Source organism: Falco naumanni, chromosome 18, assembly GCF_017639655.2.
Source record: "Falco naumanni isolate bFalNau1 chromosome 18, bFalNau1.pat, whole genome shotgun sequence".
NCBI lineage: Eukaryota > Metazoa > Chordata > Aves > Falconiformes > Falconidae > Falco > Falco naumanni.
In genome coordinates this window covers 4,461,505-4,489,049 of record NC_054071.1, presented here as the reverse complement: position 1 = coordinate 4,489,049, position 27,545 = coordinate 4,461,505, and the positions used below count along the sequence as shown (strand labels likewise).

General features: G+C 42.7%; 1 protein-coding gene and 1 long non-coding RNA gene across 7 annotated transcripts; one reads left to right on the top strand and one right to left on the bottom strand.

Annotated features, from left to right (window-relative positions):
• Window positions 1-1,107: 1,107 nt before the first annotated feature.
• FBXO47 (F-box protein 47) lies at window positions 1,108-10,401 on the bottom strand. Its single transcript, XM_040617739.1, has 10 exons — window positions 10,365-10,401; window positions 9,770-9,940; window positions 6,871-6,947; window positions 6,242-6,319; window positions 5,024-5,132; window positions 3,933-4,109; window positions 3,210-3,356; window positions 2,461-2,603; window positions 1,911-2,070; window positions 1,108-1,255 (listed from the first exon to the last, which is right to left on the bottom strand). Exons 1-10 carry the CDS (start codon window positions 10,384-10,386, stop codon window positions 1,137-1,139), a joined length of 1,203 nt encoding a protein of 400 aa, XP_040473673.1. The 5' UTR covers window positions 10,387-10,401; the 3' UTR covers window positions 1,108-1,136.
• A 3,990-nt stretch (window positions 10,402-14,391) lies between these two features.
• LOC121098982 lies at window positions 14,392-27,044 on the top strand. Of its 6 annotated transcripts, XR_005831389.1 has the most exons (6): window positions 15,166-15,406; window positions 17,945-17,996; window positions 22,004-22,117; window positions 23,133-23,322; window positions 24,845-25,005; window positions 26,939-27,044. It is a non-coding gene; the product is annotated as an uncharacterized LOC121098982 (long non-coding RNA). The 6 variants fall into 6 exon arrangements; XR_005831388.1 differs by lacking the exons at window positions 15,166-15,406; window positions 17,945-17,996 and adding an exon at window positions 14,392-14,433; XR_005831391.1 differs by lacking the exon at window positions 17,945-17,996 and having other exon boundaries at window positions 15,170-15,406.
• The last annotated feature ends 501 nt before the right edge of the window (window positions 27,045-27,545 follow it).

Genomic DNA, 27,545 nt, shown 5'->3' with positions numbered 1-27,545 from the left:
CTTCCAAGCAGATCATTACAGAGCTGCTGTCAGGTCATTACTGATGAAATCAAGGTGGGGGCAGCTGAGATAAATTGGTACCACTTTAGCTGTTTCCAGCAGTTGAAGACCAGCTTCCAAAGCGAAACCTGGCTCCCTGCAGCTAAAATCTGGTCCTGAAGGAACACTAAAACATTTGGGAAGTGGTTCAGGTGGAGAAGGCAGCTATTTAATAATGTGAAGAAAACAGCCAAGTTGTAAACAACACACAGTAAAGTAAGTGCTTTTTATTATGTGTTACTTACTTTTGTTTTGAAGGCAGTACAGCAGAAAATCAAAACCTTTTATAAGTAGCAAACATTTATATACGTCAATGAAATGGTGATCTTAGCCTATGTGTGTTTAACGTGTGTCTTCAACTTAGCTAAGTCCTATAAAGGCAAATACACTTCAACAGTTCCATTATGAGGCTGGGCAGGGAGAAGGATTTGAAGTTTCTTCTGCTTTATGGTTAAAAGGCACCTGTAGTTTGGGGGGGGGGAAATGGCTTTGCTTGATCAAAGCAGTTAAATTGCTTTCAAGAATCACCTCTTTCTGCTAAAATTGCATGTGCAATCTACGGAGCACTTCTGTCGCAGAATGTAAGAGTTAGCGAAAGAGATCCTGGAAAAATGTGGCTGTGCTTCTCTAATTATGTCTGTCTCTTTCTCCTCCGATTCCCAAGAGAAAACAAAATTAAAAGATCAAAATGTTTTTGGTTCTGAACTAAGCTAACATTCTTCAATTTGTGTATGCACATCAAATATGAAAACCATGTCACTTTTATTGTGTATGCAAACATACACAGTGGGAAAAGAATGCGGTTTATGTTCCCAAACGAGAGGCCCCCAGCCTGCTTCCTCAGCGCGTCTTAATGCAGCCTCAGAGGAGCAAAACACACACAACTCCACTGTGAACACTCAGAGGTCCCCAATGGTTCCATGAGCTCATTCAGCTGGTCTGACATGTATGTCACTGGCTTCTCCCACTGCCACTCCAGCTCTTACTGGAATGGAAAATTAAAATTTAATTGGGCACTGCTTTGCAAATGTGGTTTTTTTTTAAAAAGGAAGAAAAATCCAGCAGGAGTAGAGCAAGAGTCAGTAAAATTCAGAGCATCAAGGGGGCGTGGTGGTGTTTCTCATGGTCAGGTACAGGATTTCTTTATGGAAGTTTGCTTGTGCGTTTATAAGGTGAAACAAATTCAGAAAGCTGGTGTCCTCTTCATCACGATCCCCTACTAGGCCAAAGAAAACATTTTTTAAATTATTACTAACACTAAAGGAGATAAATCTTACTCATTCAGTGTTTTCAGCAGAGGCTGAATCAGCAGCCTCTGCTTAGATTTATGAGGCATCAACTACCGCACCTGATGGCAGGACAGCTGTGAAATAACACAGGCGACTCTCTCCAAAATTCCTTCACCAGCTTGTCCAAAGATGGACAAGAACAATTGTGCGTTAAGACAAAAATCTGTCCTAAGTGAGCGGGCTGTTCATCTTTACAGCTTGCCATCGTAATCAGTTTTGAGGTTTTATCAAGGCTGACAAGCTGTGGACAGGGAGCAACTGCAGCTTGTGGAGTTGAACCGGCTGGCGGCTGCTCAGCGCCTGCGTTTCGGCACAGCCCAAAAGGACCTCGGGCCCAGTGCTCTGGAGGGACTAGGAATCTCTTAGACAAGAGAGAACGCTTAAAATAAATGTCTCTCCCCATTTTGACACTTGATTGATTATTTTACGCTACCAAAAGAACTTGAGGCGCTCTGATATTGTTCCGCCTGGGGAGGATGGAGGGAGGACAGGCTGCAATGCCATGCTGCCTCACTCGATGCCTCGGTCAGTGCCAGCTCCTGATTAACGAGCTTGTCCTGGCTAGCAGACCCGCGGGCTTACCGGACAGTACTGCCTGTAACATATCCATGATCATGTGGGCAAAGGCGTTCTCCACGCACTGCAGGAAGTTGTTTCTCTCCCCCGGAGTGCTGAAAACTTTGCAGACCTTCTGCATCATTTTTACTGCCCAGTCCATGCAGTATAGGTCCTTCTCGCAGACCTGACGTAGACAGGAAATATTAGAAACAGCTTTTCATGAGGAGCATAAGGTTATAAAAGGCAAGATTAATTTGTAGAATTAACTATTCTAATGAATGACTGGATCAGTAGCAGTCATGGCCTGGAAAATCGGGGTTTGTTACGAGGACGTAGAGGTTGTTCTTATTGTTGCGTTGTTAACAGAGACGCTGCTAGCGGGACTGCTCGAGGACAGGCCTGCTGGCTGGCAGAGATGTGCCGGACAGGACCAGGGAGTGGAAGAGTCCCGAGCCTTCTGCTGGACTTACTCCTGGTGTGTGAGAGTAGGTGGGGAAACTTTTCAAGTCTGAAAAAGCAAATCCCGGGGTAAGGAGACAGAAGGGCTGAGCCTGCTCTGTTCAGTAGTACTCACCAAAGCCAGGAAGACCATGAGCCTGGCTAACTCGACGGCTCTCCCATTCACAGCTTTACTGGCCATGAAAGTGAAGCAAATGCTGTTTCCACTCAGAATTAGAAGCCGAGCGTTGTTCTCCATGAGCCACTCCCGGGGAATGACTTTGTAATAAAACAGAATTTTAGTGATCTTTGAACAAAAAGAAAGGAGTACCATAATAACTGTTCTGGAAGGTGTGAATTTATGAATTGTTGGCTTTGATTTGACCCAGAATTTGTGAGGGGATACCCCCTGGAATACAATTGCAGCAATGAACTCATACAAGCAATTCCTACTGGCGATACAGTTAGAGCTCTTCACCACAGCTTATGTGATACAATCTCACCCAAAACTAACTTTCAATGGAGCCATTAACATTGTTCAGTAGAATTTTGGCTTGAGCAAACATTACGTTTTCAGCTTAGACAGCTTGGACATTTCCTTAATAATGGCTAGACAAGACTTGAATTTTAAAGGCCTGCACAGATTCTTAAAATATTTCACCATGGGGAAAGACAGCCTGAATTTGTAAGCAGTGCTGGGTCTCTCTCATCCCAGCTACTGCCTGGCTTCCAAGGGTAATGACTTTTCCAGTTATGCCACAGCTACCATGAGGAATATGGCAGTTGGTTTCCCAAGGCACCTGCGCGTCTGAAACACACTTATTGCCAGATTTGGAGGGCACGATCGCAGAATCCTACAGGTTAATGACAAAGGCAAAAACACACCTGACAGCTCATCCACAAGACTGATAACATCATCTGCTGTCCATTCTCTAGCTTCTGTATCGTACAGCAGTTTAATCGCGTCTGCTAGACCTTTCAGACTGGTCTCATCTGTTGGTCCTTCTATCATTCTCTGCCAAACCACGTGTCCTGAGCAATATATTAATCACAACTGCTATTAAGTGACAATGTAATTTGATCTTTTTTTTTTTTTAAACAAGGAAGGTGCTAAACTGGGCCTTGCAGCAGAATCAGGAGAGGAATTCAGATAACACAACTCGGTCTTTGGGACACGAGATATTTTTTTTTTCCATACGTCATTTTAGTAGGGACGGTGGTAGCTGCAGCATGAATCAAAGGGTGATTTAAAGAAACCCAGGTCTAATAATTAAGTAAGAAAACATGCTTTTCTTCAGGGAAACAGATATTGCTTTGAGGTGTATTTGAGCTAACTCTAAGCAGGGGAGAATAGAGGAACAGAGGTGCAATTTCTTCACTTGAATTATAACATATATATATGGGTGTGTGTATATATAATACACATATATATATTTTCTGTATTTTATGTATGTTAGTGAGGCCTGGTTAAGCAGAATTATTTTTTTCTAGGCAACATAATTACACTTTATTTGCATAAAGCTCGGTTTTCAGAAGTGCTGCATCCTGCGAGGAAACCTCATTCTCAGGCAACAGACTTTGAAAATTAACCCCCCCCAGACTACTCGCCGTCAAGAGAGGACACTGGTCCAAAGATGATATACAGCAGGCGAGCTTGATTAACCATAGGCCATGGCTTTAAAATACGAGTCAACCAAAATGCAGAATCACTTCGACGATTCCAGTGGTTCAACAAGACGCTACGACAGTATAACCTTATCCGCAGCTCTAGCTTTCGGGCACTTCCTGGGGTAAAAGAATGCAGATATTATAAATCCATTAAGCCTTGCATGATACAGATGATCACTTTCTTTTTTTTTTTCATAGGAAGAGAAAGAACAATTTTCTTAAAGCTGCCTAAGAACATCTAGGGGGATTTAATGAAATTCTCAGCTGTTACTTCCTGAGTCTGGCTCTTTTGGGTACATTGCACTAATTCAGGTCACAGAATCTATTGATGCGCCCTCTGATACCTTTCTGCAGTAACTCATGCATGTCTTCAAGGGCGCTCAGCTACGTTTTTTGGTTTCTGGTTTTTGGCATCAGTAAGTGGAAAGAGGAACAGTGTATGTGGCTGTGTATGAAGTATTCCGCAGAAATACCCAGTTCTGTGCTGGGTAACAGGAGAATTTCTTGAGAGGCACGTGCCACATCAGTGTTCCAGAAATATCAAACCTAACTTTTTACCGCATCGCTTTATTTCTGTGTTGGTTTCATTCCCATTGATTTCACTGGCATTGGTGTACAGTAGGGAAGTTTCGAGTCCATGTTACTGTTTACATATATACATAACATATGCATTGGTTTGATAATGGATTGATTAAAAAAAACAACTAAACACCTTTCAAGATAATCCTCTTCACTGCAGGATAAGCGTCAAAGACAAAAGCATTTATCTTTGCTTTTACTGAAGAAAAGATAGCTGTATTCATCTATATGAAAGCCAAGTATTTGCTTTAGAGTGCCCACTTTCCGCGTAGTATCAGAGCTAAGAGAACATGCGTGAGAGTCGGGAAAGGATTGGCACTACAAGGCTTAGCTGAGCTGAAAAGTTCTCAATTCTAGACACACTTTGTTTGCAGTAATGAAGATCCACTTTCTACCTTCTCTGTGATAGCACATCTTGATTTTGTAGAACTTTTGTCTGCTTTGACGATTACCTGGTTTGCTGCTGACAACTGTCTGTACTTTATGGGCTAAATTGCTCAGCTCACAGAGGAAATTAAAAACCCGGTGGCACTCTAATTCATCCCAGCCTGCTGTTAGGATCTGAAGATGGCAAAAGAAAGGGGGTAAAAATGAAGCTGTTGAGCCATAGATTTAGGTCACAATGCCATTTCTCCCATTAGCTAAATACAGTCTGTCCTGCAATTTGTTAGAAGAGCAGAAAGGGAAGGTGTCATACCTGGAGTGTGGTGTCTGCACAGCATCTCCCTGACAAGTGCAGGGAAACCATTATCTGCTGCAGGGGTTTTACTTAAGCTTATTGCAGCCCAGAATCAAAAGCTGCTAACGCTGTTACACATTCAGGGCCAAGACCTTATTTTTGAACATTATGTGAAAAAGTACACAAAGGTATTTGCTAAAAGACAAATGTCCCAGCACAAATAATTATCTGTAACTCTAAACCACAGAAAGATAATTTTTTTTAATGCTGCATATGTATACAGGACCTGTATGCACAAGTTTCTATGACTTAAATGCATTTAAAATGTGCTCAAAATGCCTGTTCTTCTAAGACAGAATTTGCTTCTGCAGATTTTATTTTTTCCCTAACAAAGTTACTCTCCAGTAAAGCCTCCATTACGACAATTCTAACACCTCACAATCGAATACCTCAAGTAGTGTTAAAAAGGTCCTACCCGTAGTGTTTTACTGCATATTTGCAATCACAGTAGTTATTACAGTACATAAGCTGTGGCCTGCTGTACTAATTCATTTGACACTGATTTTGATTTTTATTTTTAATTAATTTTAAGCTACCACAAGTTAACAAAAATATTCTGGCATATGATGTGTATAGCCATTTCCTTTTTAAACTAAAACATCTCTGCTCTTGAGTTGTGAATTTGAAGCTGTGTAATAAAATGCTGCACTTCTCCCATGTCTTCTTAGATAATAAATCACTAATCAAAATCCATACTGGTTGGTAGGGAAATCCAGACGAAGCAATTCTCAAGAGTCACATCAGCAACTTTAACAACCAGAAAGGAAATTCAGAGAACTGTGTGAATAAATACCTTCCCTTGCTACCCCCCAAGGCTCAAAACCATCTTATGCTTCTAAGTATCTTGCAAAAACACAGACAAATTTAGAAAATTATCTTAATTTTCTTTTATATTTGTAATACTTGCCTTCTCTCCATAAAGATACTGTACCTGTAAAAATACCCCATAGCACTGTAATCCTAAACAATGCAAAGGACTTGGACACCCGTTAAGTTTAAAACAGGAAACCTGCAAATGCAAAACACTAGTAATTTGTCACTGCCCATAAGCTAATTCCTGTGATCGAAAATGCTCTGTCCTGCTTGTGTACTTCGATACCGATTAGAGAGTTACAGAAAGACCCCCTTCCCTTATTGTATAAGGAAACAAGTTACTGTGCCTAGGTTTAGAGTGTTTAGGTGTTAGAGCTCAGCATTAAGTTCAAAACTGCGGTCAAACGGGTGTGTAAAATGTCTCTAAGAGGAGCAATCCTGTTCTCAGGAGGGTAACGTTTCTATTAAGAGCTGTGCTCTCACAGAATTTCTGGTAGTCCCCAAACTGAAACCCACAGGCCTTGGAATACGAAATCTCGGTAGAACAGCCTTGTGTTCAATATGCTGGCTTAGGCTTTTCTGTTATTAAAAAGAGACTGATTTCAAATCAATAAATACTACACAGTAGTAATGAACTCCAGCAAAGGGATAGTAAAAAGCACAATTCAGCTAGTGGCTGCCTTATAGAAACCGTACTGTAAGCGCGAGGGACAATTCGAAACATCAGTTAAAGGAATGTGAACTTACTTCTGAGAGAATCTTGTGTGTATACTTCAGCCTATCTTTGGTAGGTAATAGAAGCGTGCATCTTTTAAGCAACAATCCTGTGAACAAAATGAATACATACACTACTATGAGTATACATACATGGCACATCCGTCGCTGAATTAGCTTAAGCATTCACATCACATGCATGCATGCACCAGTGAGGAAAAGCTGCTACTGCAAGGTGAAAAGAGCAGCACAAATAGTAATCGGTGCTTTGGAGAAGGGATGGATATGCTTTTGTAGAGGGGACATCCTTTACTAAATAATTGTTGTCAGGGAGTATGGCAACTTATGCCATAACTTGTTTATTGTGTTGTTTTAAAGGCCCTGTTCATCACAGTTGGAGCCCTATTAAAATTACTATATTGGTTTTAGAATTACAGCTGTTAAAAATATTGGAAATAAATGTTACTTGTTGCACCTCTTTTAACAGTACCCTGGGGAACGCTGGTTTTCCCCTTACATCATGGAAAGCCAAGCTTCCAAAACTTTTTTCAAGATAGCCACATGCTCTAAAAAGAAAATATTCTAAACTGTGTTAATGTAAAACATAGCTAAGAGGTAAAATTATTTTCCTATATAGGACCGAACCAGTATGTGTTTAGGATGTTAAAGTCTGGAGTTTATTATAGTGTGGAACAGCTGTTTGTTAAGCAGAGTTTTTTTCTATACTACTGAGAGAAAATGGGTTAACAGCCTGCTCTTCAAAAACTTTTACCAGAATAAAATATATACATCTTGTTTGTTAATTAACCAAGACATTCAGTGAAGAGCATGTGCTGGGGGTGGGGGGGCAGCGGTGGAATGGGCCTTTTTTTGTCTGAATTGTCAGTCTCTCAAAACATACATAATTCCTCTAATGTAAAAAACTACTTTATGCATTTACCGTGGTTCTAAATTGACTCTTTCCTTATTTAGAAGTGCAGTAGCATTCCTACATGACAGACAGAATTTATTCATCAGGCTAGGACATGGTCCAAAGCTCAGTCAAGTCAATTTTCTATTGACTAGATTGGACTTCGGAGAGAACTCCCTGCAGAACAGTTGAAACCGTTAAGACAGTGTAGTTGCAGATCAGTTGCAAATATTACATTGAGTAAAACGGGTTGAGAAAAACGTACTGTTCCTGGTGTTACACAGCAAAACCCCCGCTGTGCAGAAGGACAGTGCCACCATCACTCACAGCTCAAGTCCATTTTAAACAGTGACTGAAATTCTGACCCAATTACAAGTACTGGAACATTTTTACCATGGAATTGAGTGGAGCCAGACCCCTCCAAGTTTAAGTGAGATTTATGTAATACATAGACCCTGATCAGGCTCTCTGAATGGGAATGAATTTTTCCCATTGAGTCCTGTCTTTCCTGCTGTAAAGTAAATATTGATTTTGTACCTAACCTCTTGCCAAAAACGTTCTCTTGAGCATTCCACTGATGAGACAGATATTGCCAATGATCTTTATATTTTGAATATGTCATGTTTTTACTACTAGGCCTGCTACAGCAATGGGTTCACACCTCCATTTAAAGAAGTTGTTGCCATTTTGTATGTGATTACTACAAAGCCCAAACTAATTTTGATTTATTTTTTTTTTAAGAATTGTAGGGGTTTCAGGCTTCATTTTAAAAACAAACCACTAAGATTATTTTAAGATACCTCAAAGCCTACATGGCTTGCTTACAATAGGAGGTCTTTGGTCTAAATGACTTTAACAGTGTTCCTTTACCTTGTGTATGCCTTTTATTTAATGTCTTGAGTTCAAACCATACTTACAATTCTGCATCTAACTGTGGCATCATTTTATTCTCTGTCAAATAAACAACTTTTTTTTTAATCAGATAGGTAACAGTAATTAGATCAAATTATGTCTTAATTTAATTTGCTTCTCTGATAGAATGCTTTAGAATGAATTAGAATCAGTGTGGTTTTAAAATTAGCAGAAAAGTTAAAAAGCAAACGCTTTTGAATTTGAGGCTGTACCACACTCTTCATTACCATCGAACCCGTGATATTTTGATTTGGATTTCTATTACGCTGCGCCAAAAAAAGGTCTGAGCAGCTGAAAGAAAGAACAGGTGAATCTTTTCACGCAGAAAGGGTTTAGTTAGCACATGGTATACCATGACAGCAGAAGTGTAGGCATTTTCACGTTGCCCTTAAGCTAAGAGTGAGAGGAAAATGTGTTCTTCATGCCCATTTCAGCCTTTGAACTCTGATACAAAGCTGCCGAGGGGAATGCTAGTCACTGACAACTGTGATAACATTTTTGTGATGAGCATACTTCTTTTCTAAGTGGAATGTCATCTGTAACACATCTCAAGTAGACTATCGAGGAGTCTTTCTGATGGCAACTGTTGTTGGTCACTTTAGAATTAGGCTGGGTTTAAGTACTGCAGCTACATTTCCCAGACTGAGGAATGTGAGTTGCTCCGAAGGGATACATGAAGGCAGTCCAGGCAGCCAAATTCCTTCAGCTAGCGTGGGGCCTGGGAGCCTTGGTTTCTGCTGCAATTTCCAGTGGTGGTGTCCAAACAAACTAAATTTGGAAACACCTACTACTGAGAACTGATCCTCTGCCCAGCCCCTGCTTACCATTTAATGGGAAGAAATCAACATAGGGGAGGCAGAACATACATTATTTTTTCCATAACTAAGAGCTTTTGGAATTGCTTCAGGTAATTCCTCCCACCTCCCCCTGCCAGTTAATGGTATTTGAGTGGGCTCTTTGGCACGGTGAGGAACTTCACTTTCAGAGAGAGCTGCGCAAATGATTTGGGCCACATCCTCAGCATTTTACCGATCAATGCATATAACAGAAGAAACCTTTTAAGCGAGTTTGGTTCTCCTCTAATTGTTACCATTTGCATTAAAGGATCACCTAGAGATTTGTAGTGCTCTAAAATATAGGATCCTTCTCTCTTGCCAGGTAGCCCAAGGTTATGGAAGTCTTGCAATAAAAGCCTTCGGTTTCCTGATGGGGTTGAGATGTAATTAATAAGGCGGTTGCTGATGGTTTTCGACACCATGCTCAGCAGGCTGATATCCTTTACTGAAAAAGCAAAAGCCGGTATACTTGTAAATCTTTACTGCAAGAAAAATGCTGATTGCTAGTCAGTAACTTTATCTTACTTCAAAAATAGGCCGAGAAATAAGATTTACAAATAAAATTAAATTTAATTACCATTTATCTCCTTTGCCAACAAACTGTAGTAATTAGAAAAGAACAGATCTAAGGAATAATTTTCACACATAATAGGCAAAACCCACTTCAAATAGTTTATAGTTATCATTTAAGTTTTGGTCATTTGGTTCTTCATACATAAAAGCTGAAAACTCAGAGAATAAGTCACGTAAAATGACTTCAGCCAGATAAAAGCTAAACATTTTAAATAATAATGGCTTTTTGTAAATGGAAAATTTCTGTGGTAGTTTTCAGATATTGGAAGTAATACCTTTTCTTATTAGAGTCTCACCTGAAAGATAATTCAATACCATTTGAAAGATCTCTAATGGAAGTGTTTGAAAATAGCCAAGTGTTGACAGAGATTGGGAATCTTCGTCCAAGACGTTGCAGCACTGTCTGGAGCGACGGTTACTGCGTCTGTATTTCTGGTTCGGAATCAGGGTGTAGCTGCTCCCTGCAGTGGATGGCATTGTTCCCTTAGTCCCATAAATTTAAGCTGGAGAGAAAATATGACAGTCCTGTTTTCAGAGGAGGAAAATACTATACCCAAAACTAGGCTAAGAGGGAATCACTCCACTGTGGACACTGTGATGGAGTGTGAAAATCTTGCCATATGCTCAGGATAATTTTTTGTTTGAATTTAGTGCAATGACATGCGATTTACTAAATTATTTTCTAATTCTGTGTCTTGGAGAGTGAAGTATTCAGCTGATCTTAGAGGAGGAAAAAATAAAAGCACTAGGGGATGTCATCAAGTTAGGAAAACAGTTCTAAAAGGAAACTCTTGAGGAAGTACATGCAATGGTACCAACTACAGTAATTAACATTCTTCTAACTTGTTACACTTATTATTGAATCTGAAAAAGTTATAGAGATGTTATTGAAATTATTGTCATGTTATTGATGCCTTTAGAGTGATAACTACTTATATGTATGCTTGTGTATGACCAAAAAAAGATTAACAGTAACAAAGTGATAGTTCAAACCATTTTTTCTTGCAGCATTTAGGTTGATTTCATATAATGACTATATGTGTGATACAGAAAGAAATTATATAGTATTGCTATGTGAAAAAATTCTATGAGCCAGGCTCTCCCAAAATGATGAGGGTCTGAACAGTAATGAGCTTTAAAAAAATCAGTAAATATGTTCTTTTGATTTGCCTTCTGGCTTCTGAGTCTCTAGAATAGGTATGTTTCACGTTGTCAGGCAACAATGAGAGTTAGTGACTCACTACCTCTTAAAAATATTTTTTTTAAACTGAGATTTTTGACACTATTTCTTGATTCGAGCAGCTGAGGCTTCAGGGAGATTGCCAAAGAGAACGGAGTGCTGCAGTATAATTACAAGAGCTGGCAGCAGTGGTGGTAGTAACATAACTGGAACCCGTCCAAGCTGCAGTGCAACATCCCAGTTACCATCAGTGGGAAATGCACTCAGAGAATAGACCTCATTGTTTCAAAGATTAAAAATTTACCGAAATTACAGAAAACAAGTTCCAAACATCCTTCATATTTATTACGAAAGCACGCAAGCCAGACCTCTCTAATATGCCACTGAGCAAAATTACCACATCCACAATGGAAGCACTGTTTGTACTGACAACTGGAAGAATACGGGGCATTTCATTAAAAGTGTTACAAACGGGTTTGGCTGGCTTGTGCTTGCATGCTGGAGAGAGTTTGCATTGTACATTTAAGGAAGTTATACTTCACTGGAAGTATTTTTATTTTAGGTATGGTATAATTCTAGCTAGCTAAAGAAGCTGATAGTTTAAACTCTCACAAGGCTCATGAGCAAACGTAACGGCTCCTAAAATTAGTGTTTCATTAGGCTTTTATGTTGCTCAGGCAGGAGACAGAAAAGCGAGGTAACACCTTTAAGAACAATCAAGAAACCACCTATAGATCAACACACTGTTATACGAAAAAGTGTTTATCTTCTAAAAGCAAAGAAAGCAAAGTCTGAAGTCAGTGGAAACGTTATACACGCAACTGTGGATTCAAGGCAAATTCCTTGTGTACAATACACAAAGCAGCTCCACTCCCTTTTTGAAAAAGGGCACCACTAAACTTTGTTCAACAGGCTAAATCTGATACGTATTTCTGATTCATACTTTAGAAATAAAGTTGCAATCTTATGATACGTTCTTTTCCTCCCTCACACCCCTTGCTGTCTTTAGCAGGACAGTAGCTGTAAGGATTTATGGCATCTTTTAAGTGTTTTTTGAAACTCTTACCTTGGGTCTGCAATCCTGTTATATGGAAGAAAAAAATACTTTGCCATAAGGGAGGTTTTCAGAAGTACTCAGCCAATTCCAGTCTGTTTCTGTTCAATCTGATTGAAGTTGAATTGACTACTACTATTTTAATTTAGAGCAGAGCTAGATAAAATTAATGTAAATAAAAAGGAGTAAAACATCAAGTTTCAAAGCCAAAGCTTAGAGGCTACTGAAAGCTCCCATTTGCTTCATCTTTGACTTAATGTGGTTTTTATTTCTTAGGGAGTTCAGCCAGAGCAAGGCAATGGTCTGTGCATCTCCATCTGCTGCTGGGATACCACTTGTTTAGAGAACTGCTTAATCCAGACTGGAAATTGAAAGGTAAATGTTAAATATTTAACAAGCTAAACTCATAATATTAGCCAATAAGGGTCGTCTTATTTGTTGCTATAAGCTAATTTGTTTACAAGGCAGAAAACATCAACTTTCAACCCCATTTGAATGTTTCTTGTCCTTAAGCAGTTGCTAAACTCCTGCTAATGGATGCACTTCTGTCCTGATATTTCTCTGAGCCTCCTGTTAGCATTTGGCAAACATTTCTTGTAAAAGGTTGTTTACTTTGGAGATTGGTTTGGAACGTTTCAGTTTCCCTGCCTCCTCACAAAGAGCATAAAGTGAATTGCTTCAAATATTAACTTGACAGGGGATTTTTTAGGTTCTGGGTTTTTTTTTCTTTTAAATTTTCTTTTTTAACCTGTCAGTGCTAATAAAAACATACTTCACGTGAAGGATGTCAAACCTTAAAGCACTGAGCACAGCCATGGAGTTACATTGGTACTTTTTACTCCCTGGTCTACACCAACAACTTACAAAAAACGTATTTTTATTTATGCTAAAGGCTCTACATCAAATTGGTAGTACAAACCAGTCCCGTAAGCATGAGCAGAAAGCACAGCTCAGGGAATCCTGACCCTGCTGCTGCTGGCGACGGGGAATTTTTATTGTGAGGGAGGGCTGGCTCAGCTCAGCCCTCAGAGGCAGAAGGAAAATGCCAGCACCTGCTTTTATTTCCCTCAGTTTGCTCCTCAGGCTGCAGTATTTGCTGGAGTGAGTTGTATTTGGCCTTTTACCTGCGTTTTTGGGTTGGATTTAGCTGGGTTATGACAGACCTTTAGGCCAAACAACCAGCTAGGCCGCGTTCCTCTCAGCCCTCTGCAGCCCCTCTCCCCCGCAGCCCACCAAAATTCAGTCAAAAGGGCTGAAATCGGGGTCCTACACATAGTTAACCTAACCAAACCTACACATAGTTAATAGAGAAGGTCTTGCAGATGATTCCTAGTTACAGACAATGCTTTATAAGCTATGTTTTACCTCAGGAAAAATCCTGCGTACAAACACCTCTGGCTGGAGCGCCCACTGGGCTGCCTGAGGGAACAGCAGAGGAGTGGGGGGCTTTGGGGCAAACAGACTCTGCTGAGCACCATACCCTGTGTCCCAGTGTGTGTGTGTGAAGAAAAATACATTATTTTTATTATTATTATTGAAAATTATTTTTTTTTAAAGCTTTCAGTCAAGCCACACTCCCTACTGGGGTTTAAAGGAGGGTTTGAGTATCTATGGTATATACCGCAGGCAAGTGCACACAGGCGTGCTTGCCTGTGTTTGTGTGCTTTAGTCGGCAGTGGAAATGTTTGCAAAATTGGAAAAAAAAGAAGAAAGTTCAGCTTCAGGGAGGTGGTTGTCAATGGGGCCAAAGGCAGTCACCTGTGTGTTGGAGGGAAGAAATCGCTACAGGAAACACAAACATTTTGCTCCAGTAGCGTGTCATTAGTATTCTTAATAATTCCGCCCCTCTCCGTGGGGTTTTGTGGTAATTTGTTTGTAATAGTGACTTTCCCGCCTTTTCGCCCGCTGCCCCTTGCAGCGCGGAGTGGGAGGGCGGCGGGAAGCCGGGGCCTCGCGCGCGGGGCTTTCCCGCCCTCCTGTCCCCGCCCTCCTCTTGAATATTTAATCAGACCCCGCCCTCCCCGGGCGGAAAGCCCCTCATCGCCTGTCACTGCCCCGCCCCCTCATGAATAATTAACGCCGCCGGCGGCTGGGCCTCCATTTCGGTGTGAGGCGCGGCCCGGACCTGGCGGTAGGTGGCGGCTGGCAGCCCCCTCCTGGCCGGGCCACGTCGGCTGTGGGGGCTGCCAGGCCCGGGGAGGTGGCCCCTGGCTCGCCCCGCGGGGGGTGGCTGGCTGGCTGGCTGGCTGGCGTGAGGTGCGGTGGGGCCTGTGTGGGGTACCGCAAGGAACATCGCTGCGGGCCCTCAGTAGGGCTTCTCCCTTCCCGCCCCCAGTAGGGCTTCTTCCTCCCCGGCCCCCTCCTCCACCTCAGCAGGGCTTCTTCTTCCTCCCCGCCCCCCCCCCCCACCTCAGTAGGGCTTCTTCTTCCCCCCCCCCCCACCTCAGTAGGGCTTCTTCTTCCCCCCCCACCACCTCAGTAGGGCATCTTCTTCCCCACCTCCACCTCAGTAGGGCTTCTTCTTCCCCCCCCCCACCTCCACCTCAGTAGGGCTTCTTCTTCCCCCCCCCCCCCCCACCTCCACCTCAGTAGGGCTTCTTCTTCCCCCCCCCCCCCCCACCTCCACCTCAGTAGGGCTTCTTCTTCCCCCCCCCCCCACCTCCACCTCAGTAGGGCTTCTTCTTCCCCCCCCCCCCCCCCACCTCCACCTCAGTAGGGCTTCTTCTTCCCCCCCCTCCACCTCCACCTCAGTAGGGCTTCTTCTTCCCCCCCCCCCCACCTCCACCTCAGTAGGGCTTCTTCTTCCCCCCCCATCCACCTCAGTAGGGCTCCCCCCCACCCCAGGGCTTCTCCTTCCCCCCTAGCAGGGCTTCCCCCCCCAGTAGGTCTGTGCTGTGACCAGCTCTCTGTGCCACCCCTTAGCGCAGCCTGACCGGGCCCACCCAGCTCCATCTTCAACCTGCTGAGGGAAAACGTGATCCCAAGCAACGCTGCCGGGCCCTGGCGTGTGCTAATGTCAGAGCAGAAGTTTGCAGCGCGCCTCTCGCTACGTGATGCTGTGGGCCGAGCTCACGCAGGACTGTGAAGCCCGCATGGATATCACGGTGCGGTGGAAAGCTATCACGACACTAAGTCAGCATGCCGTGACATACGTCTAGGAGCAAAGCTGTAGCACTGTAAACCAAAAATGTGCCACAATACCACCTGCAACTCTTGGTAGCAGAGGCTGTGCTACAAGGAGTAGTTACTGATCGCCGTGCAGCCGTTACACGCTATTGCATTACACTAAAATTGCGTCATTCTGTGGTGCTGCAATTTCAGGGAAAAACCACGGCGAGCTGCCATTCTTTGTTAGAGCAGTAAACAGTTTGTATTCACTCACAAACTGTTTTTTAAAATAACTGTTTCTTTTTACAAATTCGGCTTCTGAAGTAGATGACTATAAATAACTAGTTCTCCTGGGGTTAGTTAACTGCTCCTCTCAAGAGAGGTTTTCTTGCTGCTCCAAAGGCAGCTCCCATACGATGGCAGCAGAGGGCTGCAGCTGGTTTAAAAGACTTTTCCTTAGTATTTATTCGTATTTTTTTTCCCTGAAAGGCAGTTGCTTGTTTTCGTTTGTTTTGTTTATTTTTCTGGAACTTTATTGAAGGAAGAACTTAGTGAAACTGAAATAGAAACAAACCAAAAATCAACCCCAAATATAATGATGTGGCCTCATCTGATAACTGCTGCTTAAATTAAGAACAATGAGAGCGGGAATGCCTTGATGATGTAACCACGATGGTAGTATTTTTGCTGAAAAGGTGAATTAGAAAAGTGTACAAAAATAATGTGCCTCCAAGGCATTTCTGCGTAGTCTGACTATTCAGTTGAGCAGCACCAGCTAGGTAGCGCCTAAAGACATTACGTTGTCCCTGTTTCTTTTTCCATCTGGGAATGGCTGACTATCTCTTCACACAATTGCATTCTGCTTCTGTAAACCCTTCAGCAATTCTGTCACACACAGTAAGGTATCATTCTCCTCACCCCTGTTGCTGTTTTAGAATCATAGAATCGTTTTGGTTGGAAAAGACCTTGGAGATCAAGTCCAACTATTAACCCAGCACCACCAGGTTCATTACTAAACCACGGCACTCCGCTCTGCATCCATGCGTTTTTTAAACCCCTCCAGGGATGGTGACTCCACCAGCTCCCTGGGCAGCCGGTGCCAGGGCTTCACCCTTCCCGTGAAGAGATTTTTCCTAACGGTTTTGAGGGTTTGCACCCCTGTGTCCTGCCAAAACGAGTTGCATTTCAGGAATGCCAGAGTAAAGAATGTCAGACTGCCCTATTTGTTTATTTACACCAATATTAGTCTTTCTAGCAGTTCCCAGATACCACTGCCTGTGGGAAGGGTATAATAAAATGGGATATGTATGGAGTATCCTCCTCCTGGTGCAGTTTTCTGAAGCCTGACAGTGGTTTGTTTCCAGAGTTTGTTTCAGGCTCTTGTGTTTAATATGCAGTGGTGGACCTATATAAATACGTATAACTACGTAGTGATTGGCATAATTAACGCTAGCAACAGTGACACTGAGTTCCGCAGTTTAATTGCATTGTGGGGTAAAAGTATTATCTTGTGTTTGTTTTAAATTGGTTGAACGAGTGGCAGTGGAATTTTTTATTTATTTATTTGTTTTGTTTTGTGGCCCTGTAATCTAGTCAATGTTTGTAAACCGTTTTGAGATGATGGGATGAAAGCTAATAAGGAAAAAAGTACGATTGAGTTATAAACTATGGTGATGGCTCTGCTAAAGTGCTAACAGCTTATTCTATGCATGAGTGGCTTTGCCTTGTGTACCCGGTTTATCTTTTCCCTGCCTACACTGAACGTGTGAGCAACATTAAGTAGCTTCGGTAAAAATATCAGTTCTGGCTCTGGTGTCTGCTGCTGTCAAGTGGCAGAAACGTGGGGGCGGGGAGGGGGGCAACATTTAAATGACAAGAGCGGGACTGTGATGGAGTCAGCTTTTCAAATACCTGGGGTTTAGACGGCAGACGGTTGCTAGTGGGATTTTTCCAAAGAGTCCAAGCACATGAGGCATCTTGAATCTGCAGGAAGCTGGGAGGTAGCTGTAAAGTCACTGAAGCAGTGTTTAAGCATGTAGTTAAATTCCTCTGCCATGGTTTTGTAGGCAAGATCTAAACCCTTCGTGCTATTAAAACAGCACAGTTTTCAGTTGTTATTTCATTAATCCCAGGCATGATTTTCAGGAAAAACCACGGGAGATCCGTGCAATAGGAATCAGCACCTGTGTTTAAACGTAGAACTGGGTGCAGATGGGAAATAAGAGCGGTTAGATAGGAATATGTTAACATAGAAGCGAGGAAACTTGTGTGCTTTGGGGTGGGGAGCTGGAGAAGCCCCTGGAGGCCCTGTCCAGCTCCAGATGATTCCAGGGTCCCCGAAGGCACTCTGCAGTCTGTCATGCCTGAACAAATTGCATCTGGTTTTGCAAGGGCAGGATTGTGTCTCGCTCCCCTCCATCCTGCTCATGCGCTTACTGCTCTGAGGACAGGAGGTATGTGCCAAGCCAGTGTGTTCAGCCTCCCAAAACTGGCCTTATATATTATTTAAGGTGTTCTTTTGATCTTTCTTTTAGAACATGCGTTCTTCACATCTTCAGATCTTCTCTGCCACCCCAAGGGCTAGATGTAAGTAACTAGAAAGCTATTGAGCAACAGGCAGAAAGCTGGCGTTCTTCTGCAGTTTCTTGAATTGAGCTGGGGCATAAAAACAAAACATAAAATGTGGTGGGAGTCGAAAGAGAATGCTGGAAAAATTGCACCACTAGGAGCAGGACTAATAAGAACAGCATCTAGTGCACTATAAACATTACAAAATGGAAATAATAATAATAATAATAAACCGCAGAAGAAAGGCACGATGCTTCCAAGTTTTGTGTCACTTCATACGGTCTTAAGCAGTAAAATTTCTTCAGTACTTACTCTGTTTAAATAAAATTTTTCCTCATTTGCCAAATGTTTATTCTCTCCTGAGGTTTCACTGAAACTCTAAAATGTTATTAAGGAGCTTAGAAGCAGCCTTTCATTTATTCTTGAAGAAAGCAGTTTAAGGCTTGTTACAAAATGATAAAAGTATATAATTAGTGGGGGCTTGTTGACTCATCCAGCACAAGCTCTGCTATGTGTTGTGCTAGGATATGGAGCAAATTAAGGCGCTGTATCATCCTTCTTAATGAATTCTCAGGACAAATTCACCATGCCTTCCTTGGCTGGCATTTCTATTTAGGGACTGCTGACAGAGTGTGGAAGGGCTGATGAATGGCAGAGGGCTAGGAAGGGGCAGGAATGTATACATCCAGCGTCCTGGCCCGGACCTTGGAAAGGCTTTGATCTACTGAGAAGCTGATCAGAATTTTATAAACGCAAAGTTAAATTTTATTTTTATTTTGCTTGCGGAACTGTGCAGTGATATGGATGAGACGTAGCTGGAGGAATTAAAAGGAAAAAAAGAAGAGAATGGAAAATTTAACAGAAGATAGGTAAATGGGAAGAAAGCAAGAGATAATTATTTAATGCATTCCACGCCCTAGAGGACTGAGGTTACTACATGGCCTGGCTGCTCTGATCCTCACTGCAGTTCTGTGATGCTGCATCATCCACGTCCTCACTGTGCAACATCAAACCAAAGTGGCATCCTGTTGAACCTGCAAGGAGCCATGGCAGGATCTTCACCAGCACACAGAATATCCTCGTTCCTCTTGGGATCATACATGTCTTGCTCTGGGGCATGTGGGGCAGAAGTAGATTTAATGCCAGGGTTTGCCATTTTCTCCTTGCCTTTTCCACCTCATTTTGGACAGTGATGATGGCTGGGACAAATTAACAACACTCTGTGCCTTTCAACCAAGGATCTTAAAATACTTTGTGTGCGTTAAATCAGAGAGCTGTGTAGCGTGCCCTGCGGAGGAGGTAAGCCCTACCTAAACACGCTGAAGCAGGGGGAGCCGAGGGACTTCTTCAAGGTTGTTTGAAAGATACCGGAGGCAGAATCCGGAGCCCTAGCTCTTGCTTCCTGCCTCAGATGATGGTACTAAACATCTGGGTGGAGAAAATGTAAGACTGAAAGAGGCAAGGCAAGGAAGTGGGTGGATAAGGTGGATGCAAAGGCAGTACAGGTTTGTGCCCTGTGTATATTGCTCATCCTTCGAAGGTTTACCTCGTATCAGTCATTCCTCTGCAGCTGCCAAATCCTAGCTGAGGATCTGGCCTCTAGGTTTTCCAGTCTGCTCCTTCCTTACAAATATTACTTATATTTTTCCTGTCTTCAGCTTTTCTCCATCTTCCGGTTTTGCAGAAGAAATAGAGACCAGCACAAATAAAGAAGTGGATTACTAGGAATTCATTAGCATCTCAAATCAAGTTCCTCTGGTATTCTGAAGAGCCGAGCGAACCTGTCAGAGTGTAACTGGTGCTTTTCCTTTCTGCTTCTTTTTAAGATGCAATGTTCAGCCCTAAACAGATGGGAACCTGTCAGCACAACGTGGAGATAATTACCCGTTTGAGCCATGGGAAGCTTCATAACAGATAGGAAGTTATTGCAGCCAATACCACTCTGCTTTATGATCTTATCGGTTTTCTCAGGCTGAGCATATTGGTAGGCCCTATTATTCCTTTGAAGAAACACCAAGAAAAACCTTGTTTCCGTTGCAGATTCTCTTCAAAGCTGCGGAGCAACTGCACAGAAGCCAAGGCGTCTGTCCTGTCTGGGGAGGGAAAATAATCGAGCCTGCAACAGAGGCACAGAAATACCAAGAAAGTGCAGTAACAAGGGATAGCATTAATGTTAAAAACCTTAACCTGATGATTGCTTCAAGCTTCTGTTTTACTCTTCACAGCTGCATGTTAAGCAGTCCTGTGTTCCCAGTGCCCAAGCTCGTGGCACAGGCTGTTTCTCAGACGTTCACACACAAACTTGTGCATCTCTTGCTGTCAGACACCCCCAGGCATCACTTGCTTGCTTTGCCATCAGCGGGAGCTATCGTAGATCTTCATGTCTTTGTGGACAGTCAGGCACTTTGAGCTATCCCCACCTCCGTCAACTAGAAAGGGCAAAGGAGTTAAAAAATTCTCACCCTGGGTTTTCTTATTAGTCTGTAGGCCTGTAGGCTGGCGGAGTTAAAAATCCTTCTGCAGCGAAGTGGAGTCATGGAAATAACCTCAAGAGCAGGCACCAGGAAGGCTGTAGGTACTTGCATGCAGCTTGTTGCAGAGCATGAAACCCACTATTATTCTTAAAAGAACAGCAAACCCGCTCTTTTCAGTACTTAAAAAAAACAAACCACAAACCCAAATAGAAAATGCTTTCTTTTATCTTTATCACAGCAAGCCTGAAATTTTATTAGTTATATATTTTGTGCAGAGGAAAAGGGCTTTACATGCATTCTGCCAGCACATGCTGAAGATTTATCAGGTTTTTAAAAAAGTAACAAAACCACCTGCCAGTTTTTATAACTTTAGTTCAAATTGAGGAGGGGACCAACAAAATTTAGCTCAGTTTTTCTGAGGAAAAGGAATATTGCTGCCTGCTCTGACCTACTTGCTGAACAACCAGGATTTGTTGTATAAAAAGATAAAGAAAAATAAACCCCAGCCTTTGGAAAATTTTCAGCATGTGAATTAGGTTCACAGGTTCTTCCTCATCCTTTTGTAATGAGAAAACTGTGGGAGGAGATGAAGGTTATTGCGGAGATCCTCTCGTGGTAGCTGAATGGAAATGTGCAGGTGTGTTCTGCTTCCTTAGATCCAGCCTGTTACTTGAGCCTTTTTGGGAGCTGCGCTGGTAATTATCGCACTACATGATGCCACCCTCTAATCTTCCCCTATCTGCCATTCGGGAGAGTAATGTGTAGCTTCTGATAGTAATTTGTGGTGGCAGAAACATCACTTGAGCCGTTTGAAACCTGGCTGGCAGAAGCCAGTGTTGCAGGGTGGAAAGTACCTCTGCAGCAGGGGCTGGTGAGGCAGGCAACTGGTGGGTGGGTGGTGGCATTATCCCTGCGATTTTAGCATAGCCTTCGGATTAGTAATTTTATAATTCGGTCTGATTAAGGGATGGTAAGAAGAGTTGCACTCTAAGTTTTCTATGGAACTAGCTGCCTGAAATACCGATAGCCCTTGCTGCAGGCACCAGCTGAATTTTGTCCTGCCAAGCACCCAGAGCACCCAGCAGGTTGATCCGCAGACCATACAGATGTTTGAAGGCACATTTTAGCTCTTTGTGGAGCCCTGGTGATGGGGAGGCAGATGCAGCCTCCTGGGAGAGGTGGATGAGCAGCCACTAAGGCACAGAGCTGGTGTGTCAGATAGAGAAAGGGGTGTGGAAATACAGTTCCCTTTGCCAAATGCAACAACAACAAAAAAATCTATTTCTCACATCCATGGGCCAGAAATATACTTTATGCGTACTAATAAAAATGTGTCAGGAAGATAATAAAAACCCCAGCATGATAGTCAGCTTCATGGCTTCCCCAAAACCTGTTCTAGAATTTCTATGAGCCCCACTTTGGGCGAGTGCTGCTGCCCACCACCCCAGCCGTGGCAAGTGTGAGCTTTATGTATTCCAGTCAGACAGGCTGGCTACAGCAGCACCCGTTCCTCGTCTCCAAAGCTGACTCAAGATCTCTAAATTCTTTTAGTGAGCAGAAGAGATGAAAAAAACCTGCTTCTGAGATGGACACGTGTATGATGCTTGCAGTCACCTCAGCAAGTAATTCCACCCCACCTCGAAAACACCTCTCCCCTGAGCATCTGTAAGTATCTTACAAATATCAGCAAATTTACAGTTTGTTTGTGAGAAAGGAAATTATTCCCATTCTCCCCGAGAAAAGGTGAGGCACCCCAAGGCATAAAGACATTTAATATACAACCAGGCGAGGACTTCAGGAGCCCTGATTCCCTGCTCCCAGTCGTAACGAAAGCTTAATTCCACAGCACTTGTAAAGTGCAGATCTGGAGCTGTGCATCTATTTGAGATTTTATTCCACCACCCACAGGCCCTTTTGTAGCAATCTGCTCCCGACTTGCTTTCAGTGCTATTAATTATGGTTCAGCATGCTGTTGTACCTGAGGTTGCATTTCCAGGGTACTTGTTTATTTGCATAATGGCTAAGGTATTTTTTCCCCCGTTTCTGAGATGTTGTTTGGTATGAAAACGATTTGTTGACAGCTATTTACATTTTTTCTTATTTGTATGTTATGAAGTATTTGCATATAAGTGTGTGTGTATATATATATATGGAATATATATATATTCTAATTATATATCTGCTACTTCTCAGCTTAGAAAAATAGAACAAGGCATCGGGACAGCAGAATTCTTTTAAAATATTTAAATTCAGTCATAGTTTGTACTGTATTAGCACAGTTTCTCCCAACCTGGAAAAGACTCCTGGGGAAGAGGGGATGATGTGAGGGGCTTGGATAGGTGGAAGGGGAAATGAGAAGAAGCCGGTATATTACTTCTTTTTCTAATACTGCAACATAGTTGTAGCCATTGAAAGGAAGTTAAAAAAAAAAAAAAGGGGGGGGGGGGGGGGGGGAGGTGTTTCATTCCAGAAGGGCATAAGGGACAAAGTTATGCTTAGAAAATTACGCATTTAGATTCTCAAGCAGAATCAAGACCAAGAACAGGACATATACGTGCTATGAGACAGCCCCAGGATGGGGAGTTTACAATTTAGATAGCCACAGGCAAAACAGGGTGTGTTACTGTTCATATATTAAGATGAGTAGCTGAGATAACAGGAGCTGCTTTTACTATCGTAGGCTTGCACCTCCTGGACCACAGCCCATGCCTTAAGTACAGCTCCATCCTGCCTCTGGGAACATCCATCTACCCCGTTGTATCTCTAACGAGGCTCAGACTTGCCTCTTGCAGGGGATGAGAAGCAGGACTGAATTCGCTGCAATTTCTGTGCTGCCTTGGATGTTTCTACACGATGCAGCAGCGTGCAAGGTAAGTGCATGGAAAGGGTTACAGGCTATGCTCTTAGCAGCTACTCAAGGTGTAACACTGATGGAAGCAGTGCTATCAAAGCTCCCACAGGAATCAGCCTATTGATACCGTAACCAATTGCAAGATGGGCCTTTTCCGACAGTTCATTATCTCCTTTCAGTTACTGCTCTTGCCCATTTGTTCATACTTTTACTGTATAATAGCAGAGGAAGCCTAAAAGTGGAGGTGCTAACCCCGAAGTCTCAGATAATGACCTTTAAAGTGATTTACATTTTAAAAATAATTTGGTGCTAATGCAGAGATCAAATCACTAAACCTGACTACTGTCAAAAAGTCAAACAGGCCAAGCAAACTTCATTGTTCAAGCTGAGAAGGCTGGGGGAAAAAAAACCAACTTAAGCTGAGCAGAATATAACAAGAAAATTACAGTCTTAATTCAAACCTCAATTACATTAGGTTTTATCCTAGATATGTCCTGGGAACAGCTCCTGATAATGATGTGTTATTACCAAGACAGAAAAGGATGTCTTAAAAGAAAAAAATCCTTGTATTCTTGTAGTGTCAGTTAAAAGAATACATGATGAAAATAATTCCCATCTTGCTTAGAAGTTCACATAACATGACCAATAATCCTTTGCATGTTTTATTTTGAAAACAAAGCAGTCCAAAAGGAAGATATTTTTTTTAATATTAAGACTGTATTCCATGCAGATAATCCATAGTAAATACATTGCATTAAAAGACAGTTAAAGTGCCTTTAGTCCCTCAAAATAGTCCAACTGTGCTGTAAATTCAAGTATGTGGAAAGTAGGCCTTTAGTTATTAAAAGAATATTTTTTGATCTGAGTCCTGCTCCTATGGATCTCAAGAATGGGGTGGGGGTTAGCCCCCAACTTTCATGGGAGCAGAACCAACCCCGTGCTGTGTTTTCCCAACTGCTGAACGCAGATGAGTGGCCAGGCAGCAGCTACGTGATGCCATTTTCTGCCCGATGACAGGCAGCTGCCTTATGCCCGAATGACATGCCCAGCAGTTGCCACAAACTGCCAAGGCACGGTGCTTGGAAAGACAAATGAGGAGCCGTAGCAGTTTGTGTTTTGCATCTTCTTTTAACCAGCTGAGCAACGGACTGAGCACAGCTAACAGCCCCAGCCCATTTTATAGCTATAAAATACACAGGTCGATATACACATGTACATTATGCAGTCTGCTTTGAAGCAAGCCCAAATGCTGGGTTCATCAGAATCTAGAGGAAAACCTCCGGATGTGGCTAGAGAAGCCACATGATTAAAAGCAAAATCAAATTCTTTTTACGCCAGAGTCGCCATTATCATGTTCTTGTTTCAGCACTTGAGACTAGCAAGATTAACCGGCATCTTGAAGTCAGAGTTTGATAGGAAAGGAATATCAATCCTGCTGCGTTTGACGTGGTGCTGCCAGCATTATATTCACACCCAGACTCTCCTCTTCAACCTTAGAGCAGTACTTGCTGCTGGTAAAGACATTTTTCTCTTTCTTCTAGGCATCAGCAACATTACCATTGGGCTTTCCAGAATTTCACAACCAACCTCTTCCACTACAAAGCTATGTCCAAAGAATATTCAGAAAAGATTGCTTCCTGCTGACTTGTGAGCTTCCCAGATGTGAACTTCAAGCGCCCAGAGCCAGACCTCATGTCAAAAGGTAGGGCAGAGTATTTTTCTTCTTGAAAGACAGCATGTAAGTGCCTTGCTTCTTCAGGCTGAGCAGTGGGAGATGCTGGTCAGATCCAAACCTTCAGCTCAGAGCACACACATGACCATGGGCAGTAACTTCTTCACCTACTCTAAGACCTTGTAGAGATCATGAATTGGAGCTGTTAAAGGCTCCACCTGACAATACCTCAAACCATATTCCTTGGTACAAGGTGCACATCTGGTGCACAGCTACAGAATAGGCTGGTTTGTTTTGTTTCTTTCCTTAGTGGGGAAAAAAAAAAAAAAAAGAAAAAAAGAAAAAAGCCTTTTTTACTCGAGACACTCAGAACTTGACATCTTCCCTAAAGTATGGGTGTTTTACATATCTCAGCCATTTCTGTGCAGTGGCACTTGGATGTTGTTATTCTCCACCTGAGTATCTGATCCTTTTTGAATCCTCTACTGATCCTGGCTGCAATAATACGCCAGTGATTTATACAGCTCAATTGCACACTATTTAAAGCCTGCCTTCTTTGAAATTCGCAGCATTTCAGAACTCTTGGATGCTACCTAGCATTTGTAAGGGTTGGAGGGGGAAGAGGAGTACCCAGAATCTTGCTGTTACTGTGTATGCATGTTAGAAAAACAGTAAAAACAAGGGCATTATTTGAAGAGACTTCATTCCAGAGAAAATTCCTTACTGACTCATAACTATGTCAAAGGAGATCGATTCTGGGCAAAAACTAGATGACAGCATCCTCTTGAATGCTTTCTGCTTCAGGGAAGCAGGGGTTAAAAAACCCTTTCCAGTTGAAAGCTTTATTTGGAAATAAAGTTTTCCTCTAAATAAGTCTAAAGAGAGACTGTCTGGGCCATAACAACTTGGCACGATCTATTTGACTTACCCTGTTTGAGCATTTTGGTGCCTTTATGCCATAAAATGCAGCAAAAGTCTCCCTAGTGGCTATGTATGAGAAAGTATAATCTGGGGTCTAAATGCCACAAAGCATCCATATTTATCTTTAATGGCTATATAAATTCAGCAGATGAGAAGGAAAACATTAATTAGACAGACCCTGCCTTTGGCAGTAATCACCAGCAGTGACAGCTGAACCAGCCAGTGGATAAAATATGCACCAAACATGATTATCAGAATAAATAACTGAGGATCAAGAGAAAATTAAAAAAAAAAAAAAAAAAAAAGGATAAAAAGTCCCCTACAACCAACACCTTTTTTTGGTGAGGGAAAGAAAATTTTACCTTACACTGGACTTTGTACTCTCTTTTTTTATACAGGCTTTCCTCAGTTTAGGGCCAAATCCTGTGGCTGGTGTCTGTGGAAGTAGGGTAGATATTTCTGCAGATTATCTTGAATTCTGATTGCACAGGAGGAGTAGAAAATCCTGAGAGGTCTAGCGTCGAAACCCTTAATTAGGGTCAGATTCTGGAATCGTAGGTACAAATCCAGGCCAGGGGCCTGTCACAGACATAACAAAATAAAATAATACAAAAAATTCCACTGACTTTAGCAGGCTCTAAAAACTATGATGTTAACGAGGTGATTTTCAGATTTTCAATGGTGTGAAGGGCTTCACTCCTTATTTATGTGATGGGCCTATGAATGAGCTTGGATTTACTTCAGGATTTAGCCCATGGGAGGACACTACTTTGGCTAGTGCTCTGTCCCCATCATTGTCCACCAAAACCTACTCTGTTCCTGCTCGATTAGCAGCCATGCCACTAGGACATATTTTGAAGGAATCTAGGAAATTTTTTCCACACACTGTCTCCTTTACAGAAAGGGTCATCATTAGTAATTTAGCAAACTAATTAGATGCCAAAAAGTGCATCAAAGCCATTGGCTCACAAACAGCCTGAAGGTGAATCCTCTGCAGGGTTTTACCCTTAAAATGGATCAGGTTTCCCTTTCTTCGGAGCAGGGGGAAGAAACTGCTGCTTTGAAAGGAGAGGAGGGCAGGGAGTTGAAGCCATGGTGGTGGAAGACCAGCTACAGGATAAAAAGACAAGGGCACAAGGCTTCTCAGCCACAAAGACAGAATTAAATGTCACCTGCCCCAAAAGAAGGCAAAGAGGAGAGCGGAGAAAAGGACAGAGCTGGGCAAGAGGGGATGGAGAGCCAACCTGGCCTCTCCTGGGCCACCAGCAGCATCTACCCCCAGCTACCCAGCCTCTCCGTGGAGAGCGGCAGAGGCAACCCGCCCAACTTTCCTGAATGCAGACAGAGCCAGTGTGCAGCAAAAAGCATCGGTTTTGCTGTCCCCAAGAGCCTGCTGCTCGAGGCAACCACGTATTTTGCCCATACCAAGATTTGCCCCTGCTTTGCTGCCCCTGTTAAGGCTCCTGGCGGAGGAGGGAGGAGGTCAGCCGCACATCGTGGGAGGAAAAACCCAACCACAAAACAAAAACACCCCACACCAAGCTAAAAAATGGACTGCACTTTTTTCTACCGCCACATCCAGGGCTTCGGTGCCAGGCTGCAGGCAGAGTTCAATGTCGGAACTGACTGCCACCGCTGCAGGCTCTGCT

Excerpts from the sequence above, each read along its gene's own strand:
- FBXO47 (XM_040617739.1), bottom strand. The coding sequence starts at position 10,386 with ATGGTATTGAATTATCTTTCAG. Across the intron at positions 9,941-10,364 it reads GGTATTGAATTATCTTTCAG|TAAAGGATATCAGCCTGCTG; the intron begins GTGAGACTCTAA and ends TTGCTTTTTCAG. Across the intron at positions 5,133-6,241 it reads GCTATGGGGTATTTTTACAG|ATCCTAACAGCAGGCTGGGA; the intron begins GTACAGTATCTT and ends TGCCATCTTCAG.